This window comes from Pangasianodon hypophthalmus, chromosome 8 (assembly GCF_027358585.1).
Source record: "Pangasianodon hypophthalmus isolate fPanHyp1 chromosome 8, fPanHyp1.pri, whole genome shotgun sequence".
Classification (NCBI taxonomy): domain Eukaryota; kingdom Metazoa; phylum Chordata; class Actinopteri; order Siluriformes; family Pangasiidae; genus Pangasianodon; species Pangasianodon hypophthalmus.
In genome coordinates this window covers 13586238-13602381 of record NC_069717.1, presented here as the reverse complement: position 1 = coordinate 13602381, position 16144 = coordinate 13586238, and the positions used below count along the sequence as shown (strand labels likewise).

General features: G+C 39.9%; 2 protein-coding genes across 2 annotated transcripts; both read right to left on the bottom strand.

Annotated features, from left to right (window-relative positions):
• Nucleotides 1-3659: 3659 nt before the first annotated feature.
• lrif1 (ligand dependent nuclear receptor interacting factor 1) lies at nt 3660-9886 on the bottom strand. The gene is made up of 4 exons (XM_026925618.3): nt 9699-9886; nt 7383-8901; nt 6673-6924; nt 3660-5226 (listed from the first exon to the last, which is right to left on the bottom strand). The coding sequence occupies exons 1-4, from the start codon at nt 9704-9706 to the stop codon at nt 4255-4257; spliced, it is 2751 nt and encodes a 916-aa protein (XP_026781419.3). The 5' UTR covers nt 9707-9886; the 3' UTR covers nt 3660-4254.
• Nucleotides 9887-11353: 1467 nt separating this feature from the next.
• Nucleotides 11354-15860, bottom strand: apex2 (APEX nuclease (apurinic/apyrimidinic endonuclease) 2). The gene is made up of 6 exons (XM_026937501.3): nt 15586-15860; nt 15375-15458; nt 14162-14351; nt 13066-13209; nt 12831-12900; nt 11354-12618 (listed from the first exon to the last, which is right to left on the bottom strand). The coding sequence occupies exons 1-6, from the start codon at nt 15698-15700 to the stop codon at nt 11467-11469; spliced, it is 1755 nt and encodes a 584-aa protein (XP_026793302.3). The 5' UTR covers nt 15701-15860; the 3' UTR covers nt 11354-11466.
• Between the last annotated feature and the right edge of the window lie 284 nt (nt 15861-16144).

Here is a 16144-nt window from a genome sequence, read left to right as displayed (position 1 = left end):
GATTAAGATCCCTAATGAGCATGCCAAAGGGAACAGTGACAAGGAAAAACTCCCTGAGACGATATGAGGAAGAAACCTTGAAAGGAAGCAGGCTCAAAAGGGACTCCATCCTCATCTCGGTGATAGATAGTGGGATTATAAGTCATTACTCAACTATTGTATGCTATATAGATAAACAGTACTGAGTGTGTTGACACGATGTTCTGTATAAGCTTCAGGGTGTAATACGAGTACAGCAGATGTTTTAGGTACCTGTCTGCAGTATCCAAGTGAAGTTAACCACTGAAGAACGGGTGAGTCTTGGACATAAACTGGTAAGTGGCAAGTGCGATTTTTAGTGTATCCATAGGGGACCATCCCCAGCAATAATAATAATAATAATAATAATAATAATAATAATAATAATAATAATACATTTATTTTATATAGCGCCTTTAAAAGTTGCTTTCTCAAGGCGCTTTCCGTGAAAGCTTACATAAAGGAAAACACAACAATATAAGACAATATACTATAAATTCAACAAGAAATAAATCACAATACAATAAAAAACTAATCAAATAAAAGCATTCCTGAAAAAGAATATTTTGAGAAGAGTTTTAAACCCACTGAAATTCATAACTCCAACTAGGAGAAAGCAAAGAAAAAGCTCCCTCAGCTCGGGATTCCTGCTCAAAGCAGGGAGAAATCTCCTCAATCCCGAGTTCAGCGTGTGACGACAAATCAATGTTTGGGTATCCATGTAGGCCTGAGAGTCTATATTCATATCCATGCAGCAGAGACTGAGAGACATTCAAAATATAAGGATATTCATTATGTCACTTTCAATCAATGTGTTGGGCTGTTCTTTACTTCATTTTTAGATGTAGAACGTAAAAAACTGCCTAACATTTGTTGTAGAGCATTAGCGTTAGGGAAGATAATGTTACCTAACAAATAAATATCAAGTTCGCATTATTATAATATATAATTATTATTAAATATAATTATTATTATTGCACTTGGTGATTTATGATAGACCACTGTATTTCAGTTATCCAGGCTCATCATCTAATGATTTTACCCAAGTAATCTTTTTGGTACAGCATTATTATTGCCAAATCAGACCTCAAACTCCTGTGTCTCCTGCGTACAAGGTGGCCAGTAGTGTTAGGATTTTACCCTGAGCTGTGGTTTTATCCACAAGACCATTCTGCTTGATAGCCAAACTGAAATTCTGCTGTGAGAATGGTCAAGAGTGTCTTTGGTATCCTTTTTTTCTTTGTGATAATCTCCCATGAGTTTTTCAGCTGCCCATCACTAACGGTGTTAGCTAGATATCATTATTAGCTGCAAAAGAGCTTGAGGCAGTTAATATAGCATTGCATACATTTCTATGAAGTCAGTTCATCCAAAGCATTACCTTTCCCGGTTCTCTAAGTGATAAAAATGTATGTACTTTATTCATCACTAATTCCAACTTCATTCACTTCACCAATAATAAAACTCTCCATCTTGGAAAAGCACTACCAATGTTTATTCTACAGGGTGTCCCAAATGTTTCCATACGTAGGGGACTATGTATGCCAGCACAACGTCAGTTGTGCCTTCATCAGTGGATGTTCATCGATGGTGGTTGGTCCACAACACTTCCATGCTTTTTGAATTTGTTAATAAGTTTGGCAGCGGTGTTGTGTGTGATGTGCTTGCCATGTTTCCTGTTAAAGTCCATAGCAACCTTGCGACAGCTTCCCAATCCAGCCCTGAGAATGATTTCAATATGATTTCAATACATTTTTCTTTTGTCAAAGTCTTTCTTAAAGGCTGAAAAAATATATATAATTCATACGAAGTATGAAAAATTTTGGAACACCCTGTAGTTTTACTACATTTCTTCATACTACATTCATTATGGCAAAAAGCTATATATATATATATATATATATATATATATATATATATATATATATATATATATATGTATCTTTTTGCCATAATAGGATTGCATTTTTTACACCATTTATTTGCTGCAATAACTAAATATAAATAAATATAGATTGTGGCACTACTCCTAATGTGTGCTGTCTGTGACTGTATACAGTCTACACTAATTGATACAAAATCTTTTGAACATTTAAAATTTTAACTTAAGTTGCAATTTTGAAAGAATGCCAGCCCTTGAAAGTAATATTTAATACCTTAAATTTTAATTAATTTATACAGTGTTGAGTATAAAAGTACTCAATAGTACTACCAAAATGACCTGTTATTGGGATATTTGATGTAATGATAGCTAGCTATATTTAAGTAAGGAATAAAACACAAAAGGTGTGCTGTTATATTTTCCTCTAACAGCAAATATTTTTTGCCTCTTATACTATAGCAGTTTGTTAATGATAAAAAATCTATTTAAAAAAAATCGTCATATTTTGTACCTGTTTATAGTACAAATATAAGGAATAACACAACACACCATGCTGTTATACAAAAATAATCCACCCTGAAGTGGATTATTTTCGTATAACAGCACAGTCTGAAGCATATTATTCCACTTATACCACAGACAGCCAACAATTACAATTTTAATTCGACATATTGTACTTTTTAACTGCTTACTTTTAATGTTATGCAACATATGCAAAACAAGTTAGTTCCATTTATCACTTGTTATAAACAGTTTCTCTCTCACCAGCTTCTCCTGGATTCTCTCTCGAAGTTAATGAGACAAAAGAAACTGGAACTGTAAACTCTTCTGCCCTGAAAATTAATATGGATCTGTCTTTCATGTTACAGCCAGAAAAAACCTTCCAAGCCATGCGGTTATAACAGAAATACACACATTCTAACCAATTAGATTCAAGAATTCAAACATGCAGCTTGTCATGTTACTGATAAACAGCTAAACATAAAGTCCTCTGTCCTGAAAACTTTTCCATGGCAGAAAACATAAAAAAACCAGCTTTACCACAGTGTTACAAAGCACTGATATTGGAGACTCCTTCCAAAAATATTAGATAAATGTCTAATTACAGAAACCTTCATCATATCAATGATTATACATTTTCTTTGTTAAATAGCAAAATATTTTTTAATCTGTTTGTTATTAAGCTATGAATTAGTTGTTACTATAGAAACAATGATGTGTTAGAATGAGTGCATTAATAAACCTGTGATTTCTGAGTTGTTCGTTAGCATGAATTTTACACCTGATATAATTAATCAGCTAATTAACAGGCTTTCCTGAGTCGAACTGGGTGTATTAGAGCAGGGAAAAACACTAAATGTGCAGGACAGGGGGGTTGGACCAGGGTTGGAAACCTGTTACTGTAACTCATGTAGAGTTTTCACCACAGATGTCAAAAATCTCCCACATGCTAGTGTTCACCCAATTGTGATGCAAGCTGCTACTTCAATTGTAATTTTCAATTGCTCAAATTGCACTACACACTTAAAAAACCTAAATGTGATTTACCTTGCTAAAAGAACATCCTGGCATCCTTTAATGGTGTACAATGCGGCCATTTCTCCGTACCTGCTTCTGTTTACTCAGCTGATTGTTCTATTCAGTTTATATTTCTAAAATATGCCTACTTTACTTTTTAATTTAAGGACTCCATGTAAGAACTAAGAAATATCTACTGACAAAAACAGCTCAGACTCGGCTATAAAACCTCACACAGAAATACAAAACACAGGAATTTTAATTGACATATTAAAGAAGGTGTAATGAAGCTGTAGAACAATCCCAAAACATCCTCAACTCAGAAACTTTGGAAAACAAACTGAATGAAGTTAATGTGCCTTACTACACTGTATGAAGTTCATTTTGAAATCAGCTATGCTGCTATCAAGCAAAAATGACATGGATGCAATATTTATTTCATGCAAAATGGAATATAGTGAGGATGTATATACCAGCCTTCAGAAACGTGTATATAAAGTGTCTAAGTTACAAAGATGTACGGGTCTTCTGAAACATTAAATAATTTAGAAATGCAAAATGAAGCCACATTCAGCCATGTACTAGCCCATCATACATTCTCTCCTGTAACAAAACTCATGAACATGACACATTTAAGTTTAGAAAACTTACAGAGAATGGTAAATATATCAACATATATAAACACATTCAAAAAACAAACTGATGCTGAAGTACATCACAAAAAACTTAAGTATGCATAACCAGATGCTGCCTTTCACTGACTTGTGCTTTACATATACTGACAACTTCTCCACTGACATCTTGCTGCCGAAAGTAAATTCAGATTCGCGTGGCTCTCACATGCTCTTCCTCAGCTTCTCAAGTGCAGCCTCCTTCTCCTGCAGGAGGTCTTTAAGGCGTTTGATTCTCTCCTGTCGTTTTATCTCCTCAGGGTCCAGCAGTACAGAGGAGTACAGTTCGCTAGGTATTTTATAACTCGTATAGGATAACTGCTGAACTGAGGACGAAATTGTCTTCACCTCGTTCAGTTTGTTTGGTTTCTGAGTGCCTGTTTCTGACTGGCTGCTTGCAGATTTATCACGAGTCTTGTCTTGTGTGCTCCTTGAACTGCAACTCCATGTTCCTGCCATTGCTGGTTGACTTGTCGAAAAGGTAGCAGTGGGCAAAGTACCTTTAACTTCCTTACTAACATGCGATTGGCTGCCATGTGTCATTTCGTCTCCTGACTTTCCTGATGCACTGTTGTTGTTTGTTGAGCTTGAAACCGAATCTGCCAATCTGTCAACTGCAGATTCTCTGTTTGATTCACCTGAAACACCTTTAGATGAATTAACGCTGGAACAGGGATTTGGGTTCTCTCGTGGTTTAGATGCTGAATTTCCAGCCACTCCTCCTACCTTAGTTCCACAAGGACATGCCGTGCACATTTTCCCACACCCCTTGCTCGAACGAGGCAGGGTTTTCCGTAACCCTGAACAACAATCTGGACTGTCACTTTGATCCTTGGCAGTATGAGTTTGTACAGGCTCGAACATGGAGGAGGAACAGAGGAGATCAGTGGTTATGTCTGATACTTTACAAGCACCACTGGTGGATGGGGTTTCTTCCTCTGCACCTTGACAGGTGTGAAAGACCTGACTGTCTGTACTCTGTTCAGCTGACGCACTCTCAATCTCATAGTCACATTCTACTAAACCGTTAGATAGACGTGAAGAATGTGCGTCACTTAATGAAAAGGTATCCGAGCCATTTTCTTCTCCATTCCTCAGCAACCGTTTTCTTTTGCCAGTTTTCACAGGTTTGGGCACCTGCAGACAGACACAACACAACAAATGGACAATAAACAAAACTGTTCTTATTGCACTTACTTACATTACTTATATATACACATACACCGATCAGCCATAACATTAAAACCACCTGCCTAATATTGTGTAGATCCCCCTTGTGCTGCCAAAACAGCTCTGCCCCATCGAGGCATGGACAAGACCTCTGAAGGTGTGCTGTGGTATCTGGCACCAAGCTGTTAGCAGCAGATCCTTTAAGTCCTGTAAGTTGCATGGTGGGGACCCCATGGATCAGTCTTGTTGGTCCAGCACATCCCACAGATGCTTGATTGGATTGAGATCAGAGGAATTTGGAGGCCAAGTCAACACCTTGAACTCATTGTCATGTTCCTCAAACCATTCCTGAACAATTTCTGCAGTGTGGCAGGGCGCATTATCCTTCTGAAGTAGACCACTGCCATTAAGGAATACCGTTGCCATGAAGGGGTGTACTCGGTCTGCAACAATGTTTAGGTAAGTGGTACATGTCGAAGTAACATCCACTGGAATGCCAAGACCCAACATTTCCCAGCAGAACATTACCCAGAGCATCACACTGCCTCTGCCAGCTTGTCTTCTTCCCATAGTGCATCCTGGTGCCATCTCTTCCCCAGGTAAGCAACAGACACGCACCCGGCCATCCACATGATGTAAAACGAGCCTTCGCTCCCCACTTGCATCAGTGAGCCCTGGGTGCCCATGACCCCATCGCTGGTTCACCTATTGTCCTTCCTTGGACTACTTCTGGTAGGTACTAACCACTGCACACCAGGAACACCCCACAAGACCTGCTGTTTTGGAGATGCTCTGACCCAGTCATCTAGCCATCACAATTTGCTCCTTGTCAAAGCCCATTTGTCCTGATTCCAACACATCAACTTCAAGAACTGACTGTTCACTTGCCTTGAGACGTGCCATTGTAATGAGATAATCAAAGTTATTAACTTCACCCATCAGTGGTTTTAATGTTATGGCTGATCGGTGCATGCACACACACACACAAACATTCTTAGGGAGGCCATGAAAAACAAATCATTATAGCCTCTCTCAACTGTATACCACTTTGAATAAAAACATCTGCCAAATGAACAGATGTTTGATGTGAACATTACGTGAAGCGCTTGGCCTGTATCTGCGTGATTTTATGCATTGTGCTGCTGCAACATGATTGGTAAATTGGATAACTGCATGAATGAGCAGGTGTACAAGTATTCCTATTGAAGTGGCCAGTGAGTGTGTGTTACAACTAACACGTGGTGAAAGCCTATCTGCAAGCTTCTTTTGAGACATTACTGATACAGCAGCACTTTGAGAAATGTACGCAACAAGCATAAAACACCTTCAAATATAATAAATCATTTTTTTGACTGTGAACAAGACTGATACAGCTTTATCTGATTAAATCTTAAGCATACGGTTAAATCTCACCTGTGTCTGAATCAGTTGCTTGATTTTTGTCTCAATCTTTGAATCGCGAATCAGTTTGCGGATGCCGTCTAGTGTGCGTTTGTTAATTAACCTTTTCTCGTTCTGTAGGTGACTTTCCCATGCCTGTGACTCCTTAGATACGTCTATCTTTTGTAAGGAAACACTCAAATCTGATGTAATCCCAAAAGTCCGTCTGAGTTCAGAATCACTCTTAGGCTGATGTATTTGGTCTGGAACCATTTCCTCAAAAGACTGTTTAAAAAAAAAAAAGAAAGAAAAAAAAGAAAGAAAGAAACAAGTAAGAACAGCACAGCATACACACGCATTAACTTTCACCTGGTGTCTGCTTTTAAATTACAAAGATTGTAATTTAATGCAATTAAGACTGCAGAATGAAGACAAAATACAAAGCCATTATACCTCTACATGTTTGGATTGCAAAGTTTATATTAAATACATTCATAAAGCATGAAAAAAAAAACCAAAACAAAACAATGACTATTCGAATGCTGATACTGCAAGCACATTTAATAAATGAGATCAGATTGTACAATGGTCTGTCCAATCACTGTAGTCAAAGATATTCCACAAATATTGTACAAATATTTTTCTTTTGGTTATAAGTACTTATTCCTAAAAGAAATATATTTCAATAGGTAACTATTATGATTAGTGCTTTTAGCTTATGAGGACAGGATAGGTTGCTGTACCTTTTCAGTAACATCAGTTTGTTGACCACAAACTACTTCAAGTTTTTCTGACGGTGCTTCGTTTTTTTCAAGAGCAGGTCCGTTCTCATGCACAGCTTCACATTTACTCGCATCCACTTCAGTGCTACAGGTACTGTTCAGTTCACCCTCTGTCTCCATGCTTTCTGTGTCTAATTTTGTGTTGTCTGTATCTTTCACACAACTAGTCAGAGATGTCGTCTCTGTGACTTCCTTGCTGGTCTCGGTCTCTGATGACTTTGGTGGAATGTATGACACAAATATCACATTAGAGTCTTCGTCATGCTCACTTACTGTATCACTTGGTGTAATTATCCTCCCAGATGATGTGCAAGTTGAGCTCTCTTCATCATCATCACACAAATCAATGATATCACTGGGCTTTTTACTGTCTGCCGGGCTTTTTGGGTTTTGCTTTTGACTCACGTTTGAAGTAATTGTACCTAATGAAGTAGTAGGGGACTGTGGAGATTTTCTGGGGTGCAGCTTGCTTTCTGCATTAGTAATCATATCCTTGGTGACTTCAGAATTTCTCTTAGCCACAAAGTACACTTTACCGTTGCACATCACAAGGGCATTGTCATTTCCTGGAGTAATCGTTTCTTTGCTGATGTCAGTAGACACAGGTTCTTTTGCGACTTGGGTTGGAAACCTTGATGATTCCATTTGCTTGACTGCTTTTAAGATGTCTGAGGACATGTTGGGCGAGGTGACGGGTATGAGATATGGAGCACTGCTTCCTGCCCTCTCTTCAACCACCCACTTCATTGGAGTGGTGCCCCCTTGGCTGTTCCTAGAGGATTCCTCCGGGCTTTTCACAACGCTCGCAGTAGATGTGTGACTCAAAGTCTGAGGAAGCTCACTGGGGTTTTTGAGACACGATGCTTGTTGGTCTAATTTCAGAGAGCTGACCGGAGACACGTACAGAACCATTGGTAACCCCTTCACAGCATTAGAGTCATTTGTGGAGTGACATATACTGTTTTTGATAGATGACGGGAGGGCAGAGGCAGGGAGGGTTCTAACTGTGGCATTAGACGGGATCTGAAGGTAATGTCCACTTGGAAGTGCTGATGGTTTCACAGTGTTTGGCAGCTGTGTACTGTTGGTAACGATGACAGCCTTGTTATTAGGCTGAACGGGTGATTGCAATGTGTTCTGTGCCATGTTATGGGTGATCAGTGGGACATGTACTTGGTTGGCAGAGGATTGTAATAAGGCATTAGATCCTCTGTGCTGACTTTTCACTGAATTGAATACTGTGTTCACTTCTAGCGGGGTTTTTAAGATGAAACGTCCATCTGCTGTTGGCTGAAGTGTTGGGATTCTGTTCTGGGGTAAAGGCACAGGAGATGTGTGAGCAGGCACACAGACATTTCTCGAAGGAAGAACCTGTGTGTGAACAAAGTGGCCGTTCACTTTCTTAACTGGAATCAACTTCATCACATTTTTCCCATCAGGTCCCACTGCAGGCATTGCCTGGTAGTAAACTCCTGTTCCACTGTGCACAAAAAGCAAAATAAGGTTATTAGCAAACACAAAGGCTGCTTTTGAAAATACAGTTATATTAAATGCAGTTAGTGATCCTATAATGGAATTTCTCTCTGCAATGCATTGTGGTCGAACAGTGGCACCACCTGCCACTTTCACAGACAAAATGCCTAAAATGTGTGTTACTAATATACTGAAAATATATTCGCATTGTAAATTACATGTGATACGTCACATATTTGCTAAATAATAGGATATATATATATAGAATGCAAAAATGCACATTATGTCTTTGACCCCTAAACAAACACTGACTCAGTCACACTAGCAATACATAAGGAAATCCGGGTCTGAAATAGCAACGCTAAAATTAGCTAATTAAAGAGCTAAAACAAAACGCATCCTTCACAACGTACTGTCGCGGATATCTATTAAAAAATAGATAAATAAATAGCAGATACAGACATGTGAACAGTAAATTAGCCAGCTAGCAGCATGAGTAGTTCACTCGAAGTTGACTGTGGGCGCCAGCTAGCGACTTGTCACTTCCTTTGCTAATTTCCAGTCAGTGAAAAATAAACTGTCGTTATTTTTGTTAACCTCAGCTGGGTTATAACCGGCATCTTTTTATAAAGTCGCTGTCACATTTGAAAGGACGTGGTATCGAGTAAATTTAGCTAAACAGAGCTAGCGGTGCGACTTGCTACATCACTAGCTAGCTCGACCCAAACAAGCGCCATTTCGTCTACGCGACATTATAAACCGCTCTTCTTGTAACTGGCTTACAGAGCTAGGAAAGGGACTTACCTCTGCATTGTGGATATAAGCAGACATCCCACTTGAGAAAAAAAAAAGCTAGAGAAAGACTTAAAATATTAACGTTTTATTTATTTTTATTTTTTTTTTGAAATAAGGTTTTTCTTCAGCTGTGTGAAGGCGGATACGCTGAGGAACTTTCAGAGAAAACGGACGGAAGTGCGTCTTCCTCTCCCCGCCTCCCCTTTTTTAATATTTTTACATTTCTATTAATTTTTATTATTTATTGAGTTATTTATTTATTTAAAAAACTCGAAGCCTAACGCAAACATGAAATTAAAAGAAAACACAAGGGGAAAAATTGCTACTACACGAAGAACTGAAGAAATCTTCAGCTTACCTTATAGTTTAGTCGTCACTCCAATGTGCTTGGTCATGATATAAGTATGTAATGCGTTTTAAACACCTCAGTGTCGTGCATCAGTATAAGAAGTCTCCAGCTTCCTCACAGACGGACCACAAGCAGTAACGGTGGGCAAACATGTTTCACCCTCCCTCACTCTCAGCACTGGAGCCCCTCAAGGTTGTGCTCTGAGCCCCCTGCTGTACTCATTGTGCACATATGACTGCGTAGCCACTTCCAGCTCTACCACCATTATTAAGTTCGCTGATGACACTGTTGTGGTGGGCCTGATGTCTGACAACAACGAGAAGGCCTACCTGGAGGAGATAACAAGCCTGGAGCATTGGTGCCAGGAGAACAATCTCCTCCTGAATGTCAGCAAGACCAAAGAGCTGATTGTGGACTTCAGCATGAAGCAGGAGAGGAGCTACCAACCCATCACAATCAACAAGACCCCAGTGTAAAGAGTGGATAGTTTCCGGTACCTTGGTGTTCACATCACGCAGGACCTGTCATGGTCTTGCCATGTTAACATCCTGGTGAAGAAGGCCCGGCAGCGCCTATACCACCTTAGATGCTTGAGAGACTTTCGACTGCCCTCTAAGGTGCTAAGGAACTTTTACACCTGCACCATCAAGAGCATCCTGATGGGAAGCATCACAGCCTGGTTTGGGAACAGCACCCAGCAGGACAGGAGGGCTCTACAGAACGTGGTGTGATCAGCTGAACATACCATCCGTACAGAGCTCCCTGACCTACACTCTATCTACAGCAAGCGATGCTGGAACAAGGCCAGGAAAATAGTGAAAGACCTCAACCATCCGAACAATGGGCTCTACTCTCTGTTGCGGTCAGGGAAGTGCTTCCGCTCCCTAAAAGCCAATACAGAGAGAATGACAAGGAGCTTCTTCCTGCACGCCATTCCGGCCCTCAAACAGTACAACACCAAGGACTAAGAATCGTTCATCTCCATCCACCCTCCATTTACATCTACATTACATACTATATTGCACTATACTGTATGTTTACAACAGGTTTACAGTATTTACAATATTTACAGTATGATCTTTTATATTCTATATATTCTTATACACATATATATTTTTAATCCCTTCATATATTTTTTATGTTTTTGTTTTGTATATTTTTCTTTATATATAATATTTTTCTATACTTTCTTATATCGGAACAGTTGTATAAAGCATTTCACTGCAAGTTGTATTGTGTATGGTTATGCATGCGACAAAATTTGAATTTGAAGTAAATGTGCTTGGCATTCAGACTATAAGAATGGACCATGAAATCATGAAATATAGAAATCATTTATTTATACAATAAAAACATAAAAAATAAAAAAAATTCAACATTTTTCTAGTACCAAATAAACAATCTTTTTACAGAGACCTCAGTGGGCTTCTACTTGCGTTTGTCCACCCAGACAAAGAAATTACACCTTGCCTGTGGATTGGACGTGTGACCCTGAGGACGGGCACATACAAAAAACTGCCGGCCCAAATTCGGTCCAGGTTTTTTCACAGTCCGCAGCACACACGGCTCGTTGTGTGCATTACACAGTGGCGGCTGGGGTGGTCCGTGCAAAACTGATTTCCAAAAGTCTGGGCAAGACCCTTTCTTGGTCTCCTGATTGGGTGTGGTGTTGCTCTGGATCTGAGCCTGACAACCCTCTTCTTCTTCCTTAGTCTTGGTGACCCTGAACTTACTTGTTTCACCCTTCACTTTTGCCTCAGAGTGGCACTCTGTAAGCATGCTGTGGGTTGCAGTGCGGCTGTTGACATCATTTTCTGTACCCTTGTGGATCTCGGATATAACGGCCTCACTCTTCAAACTTGTCTCAGTGTTCTCACCTGAGCTTAGGCTCTGGCTTGAAGATACCACAGGGGTCAGTTTAGGTTTAAAGAAGGTCAGAAGACTGCCCTGAGGTTTAGTTACCTTTTTAGCATTTTTGCTTTTTTTCCCCTTAAATGTAGATGACTCTGGTAGTTCATCTGCAGGTCTCTTGCTCCCAGTACTGATACCTGCTGCTAGAGGATTGAGGTTCTCACGAATCTCCCCAACCTCTTGAGATCCAGGCAAAGGTTTTTCAATGTCTCTGCAATCTGTGTGTTGCTCAGAAACCTTAACAAGAAAGCGCAAGAGTTTCTGCTGCTTCCCCATGAACTCAGGCATATAACAGGTGCACAGAGCTGGGCACTTAGGACTTGGTACAAAAGTACAGCTTAGCTTAGCCCATATGGGACAGTGATCAGAACCCTCCACTTCTGGCATGATATCTGCATTCAGTAAGTTTGTCTCAACTAGTGAATGATTGGCAAAGATATAGTCGATGCGGGTGCCATAGTTGGTTTGCCTAGCGCCCGTACGTGTAGACCAGCATGTGAAGGCGTTGGTACGTGTAGGATGGAAATGGCGGAAGGTGTCAATAAAATGACCACCAGACACACAATTCTGGGAGGGCTCAGAACCTTCCTCTTCATGATTCCCGTTTTCTGCCGGACTAAACAGGAAGCTGTTCAACCACTTTCTGCCTGGATTGTCCTCAAAGTTCTCCTGTGTGACACGAACATAAAAATGAGAAAAGTCTGGAGAGTGTGAGTCTCATAGTTCCAATTATTCATAACATTTTAGAAGCCAACAACAATACGGCATCAAGTATAATGTTCAGACCAACAAGCAAGTAAGAGCTTATATTTTTCAAAATTTCCAAGGCTATGAGGCACTGCATGCTCCTTAAGTGTAGTGTAGTGTTCCTGAACACGTACCACATCATCTGGGTCACAGTGGTCTATGGGCCGGTGAGAGGTGTTTATATCGCCCAAAATGATCACATGACTAGAGAGAATAATAATAATAATAATAATAATAATAATAATAATAATAATAATAACAATAGCAATTAAAATTTCAAATCAAAATATGAAATGTGATGTTAATGGTGCAATTCTAGTACAGCTTAAAGTGCAAAAATAATGTTGCTCTGGATCAATTCTTGCTTACCTTCCAGGCCCCACAAGTGCCTCAGCTCTGCTCTGCAGGAGTTTGTAAAACTGCAGTTTAAACAGCTTTCTCTCTGGCTTTTCTGGATCTGCACGCGGGCAATACACATTGATGATAGTCAGTGTCTCAAATCCTTCTGCTTCCCTGTGGAAAACAATTATCACAATTTTTAAACAATTTTCAAAGCTGTGACAGTCTTGTACATCAGTATAATCAGAGGAAATCATTCTTTGTGATGTAGAGCAAATTGACAATGCTAAAACATATACAGGGAATATTGGAATACTGAATAGGCCCAAAGTTCATTAGGATTTCAACATACCCTAATTGCTTTCCCCTCCATGTGTTGGAAGAGTAAGTACCTACATGATGCCAATGGTCCCTTACAACAGTATAGTGGTTGAAGAAAAGGTTTTAACAAACTTGGCTTTGGCAGATGTACACTATTTGCAAAGGTACACTATATGGTCAAAAGTATGTGAATATATGACCATCACACCCATATGTGGGCCCAAACTGTAGCCACAAAGTTGGAAGCACACGATTCTACACAAAAGTCTAGAATGTCTTTGCATGTATCTAGCATTACATTTTCCATACACTAGAACTAAGGGGTCTAGGTCAAACCTGTTCCAGCATGACAATGTCCCTAGGCACAAAGTGAAGTCCATGAAGACATGGTTTGCCAAGGCTGATGTGGAAGAACTCGAGTCTCCTGCACGGAGCCCTGACCTCAACCCCACTGAACACCTTTGGGATGAACTGGAACGCTGACAATGCACCAGGTCTTCTCACCAGATATCAGTACCCGACCTCACTAATGCTCTTGTGGCTGAATGGGCAAATCCCCACAGCCAGACCCCAAAATCTAGTGGAAAACCTTCCCAGAAGAGTGGAAGGTATTATACTAGCTAAATCTGTGATGGGATGTTCAACAAACACAATGATTGGTCAGGTGTCCATATACTTTTTTTCCATATAGTGTACATAGCTGAGGTATCTACTGAACTATACTTAAGATGGTGACATGAATTCCTCCAAGGTCATCAGACAAGAGCAAGTAGATGAGGCCATGTTAAAAACAGTAGAGATTTACACTGAATGCTTGAACTTGTGTTGGGTGATTACGGCTCTTCCTTCATTATCAAGTGACTGGAGCTCCTCTATAGAGAATTCCCCCTGATCACCATAGCAACCGACAGCCTCTCGATGGTTGACAAGGCGACCTGTCAGTCCTTCTTCTGCAGCGAATGGGGTGACGGAGTCTTTACAAAACGTCGCGACCCCTGTTTAGATAAAGTACGGTCAAACAAACGACAAAAAACAAACATCAATTTGCAAATACTAAAAGTCAAAGAATAAAACGCCGAGTTATAAACCAAAACGGTAATAATATTTTCAATTTCATGCTTTATTACAATCAGGCCACTCCACACGAGCTCGCCCTGCTGGGGGAAAAAAAAACAACAGAAAGCATCGCAGAAATTCTAATGGTTTCCACTACAAGTACCATTACAAACCATCAGCTGGCTGTTAACCATTAAAACCATTACCAAATGGATTCCATTACGTAGTGGGAAGTATTATTGACATAGGTCCTTAATGTTATCCACTAGACATAACATACCACCAATAGAAGGCAACAAAATACCAGTAGAGACCCACAGGGACCACTGGAGTTTCCATTAAAACCAATACAATTCCCATTATAACCATTAAAACCATTACTGGTCCTTAATGGTATCCACTAGACATAACATGCCACCAATAGAAGGCAACAGATTACCAGTAGAGACCCACAAGGACCATTAGAGTTTCCATTAAAACCAATACAGTTCCCATTATAACCATTATAACCATTACTGGTCCTTAATGGTATCCACTAACCATAACATACCACCAATAGAAGGCAACAGATTACCAGTAGAGACCCACAAGGACCATTAGAGTTTCCATTAAAACCAATACAGTTCCCATTATAACCATTACTGGTCCTTAATGGTATCCACTAACCATAACATACCACCAATAAAAGGCAACAGATTACCAGTAGAGACCCACAAGGACCATTAGAGTTTCCATTAAAACCAATACAGTTCCCATTATAACCATTAAAACCATTACTGGTCCTTAATGGTATCCACTAGACATAACATACCACCAATAGAAGGCAACAGATTACCAGTAGAGACCCACAAGGACCATTAGAGTTTCCATTAAAACCAATACAGTTCCCATTATAACCATTAAAACCATTACAAATTCTGAGGGCTTTTATTGTTTATTTTTTAACGTTAAGCTAACATTACCCGAGTAGCCAGTGCGTCCTCGGCTAAAGCTGAAGTAAGAGTTGTATCCATCCACAATTGCAGTCCTTTCGTCCAGCAGGTCGCCTAACAGCATGGGGGAGAATTTCATTTCAGAAACATGGCGAAAGTGTGCAGCTCTATTCACAGCTGACATACTGAAATGGCTCCATAAGTGAAATATGTTGTTGCTAGTGTTTCCGCTTTTACTTACGCGTCACTTTGGTTTCCTGCAAGCATATGATATCAGCGTCGAACGAGTCAAGCGCCGACTTTATCCCGTTTTTAAAAGTTCTTATGCCATTTATGTTCCAAGTGACAATCTTCATGTTTTGGACTACAGACACACACCGCGCGCGCGCGCACACACACTCCACCAACAGCGTGCAGCTCTGTGTGCGGGAAGTGTACACATCACTTCTCGCGAGATCTTAAAAGCGCGCTCTTGCTGTAAATATGAATGACTGCTGTGCGCTTTAGTTATTATTTCTTCCTGTGGGTCCTGCTCCCTGAATTATAGCTGCACAATGCACAGCCATGTGTAATAAAATAGCTGACGCTGTCAAAAGTTGACGTTTTAAATTAAAATCGCATGCGCAGAAGTTTGTGCACCCATATTATTTACATCAAACTGATTTGGCGTTACTCTCGCGAGATCCTGTGTGGCGCGATTTATTCTAATGACTGACGCAAACTCTTATGCTAATTATAAATAACAGCTAATCCAATCCAAGCTTCCGTGTTCTAATGATTTATCATACCTTATTAAACTG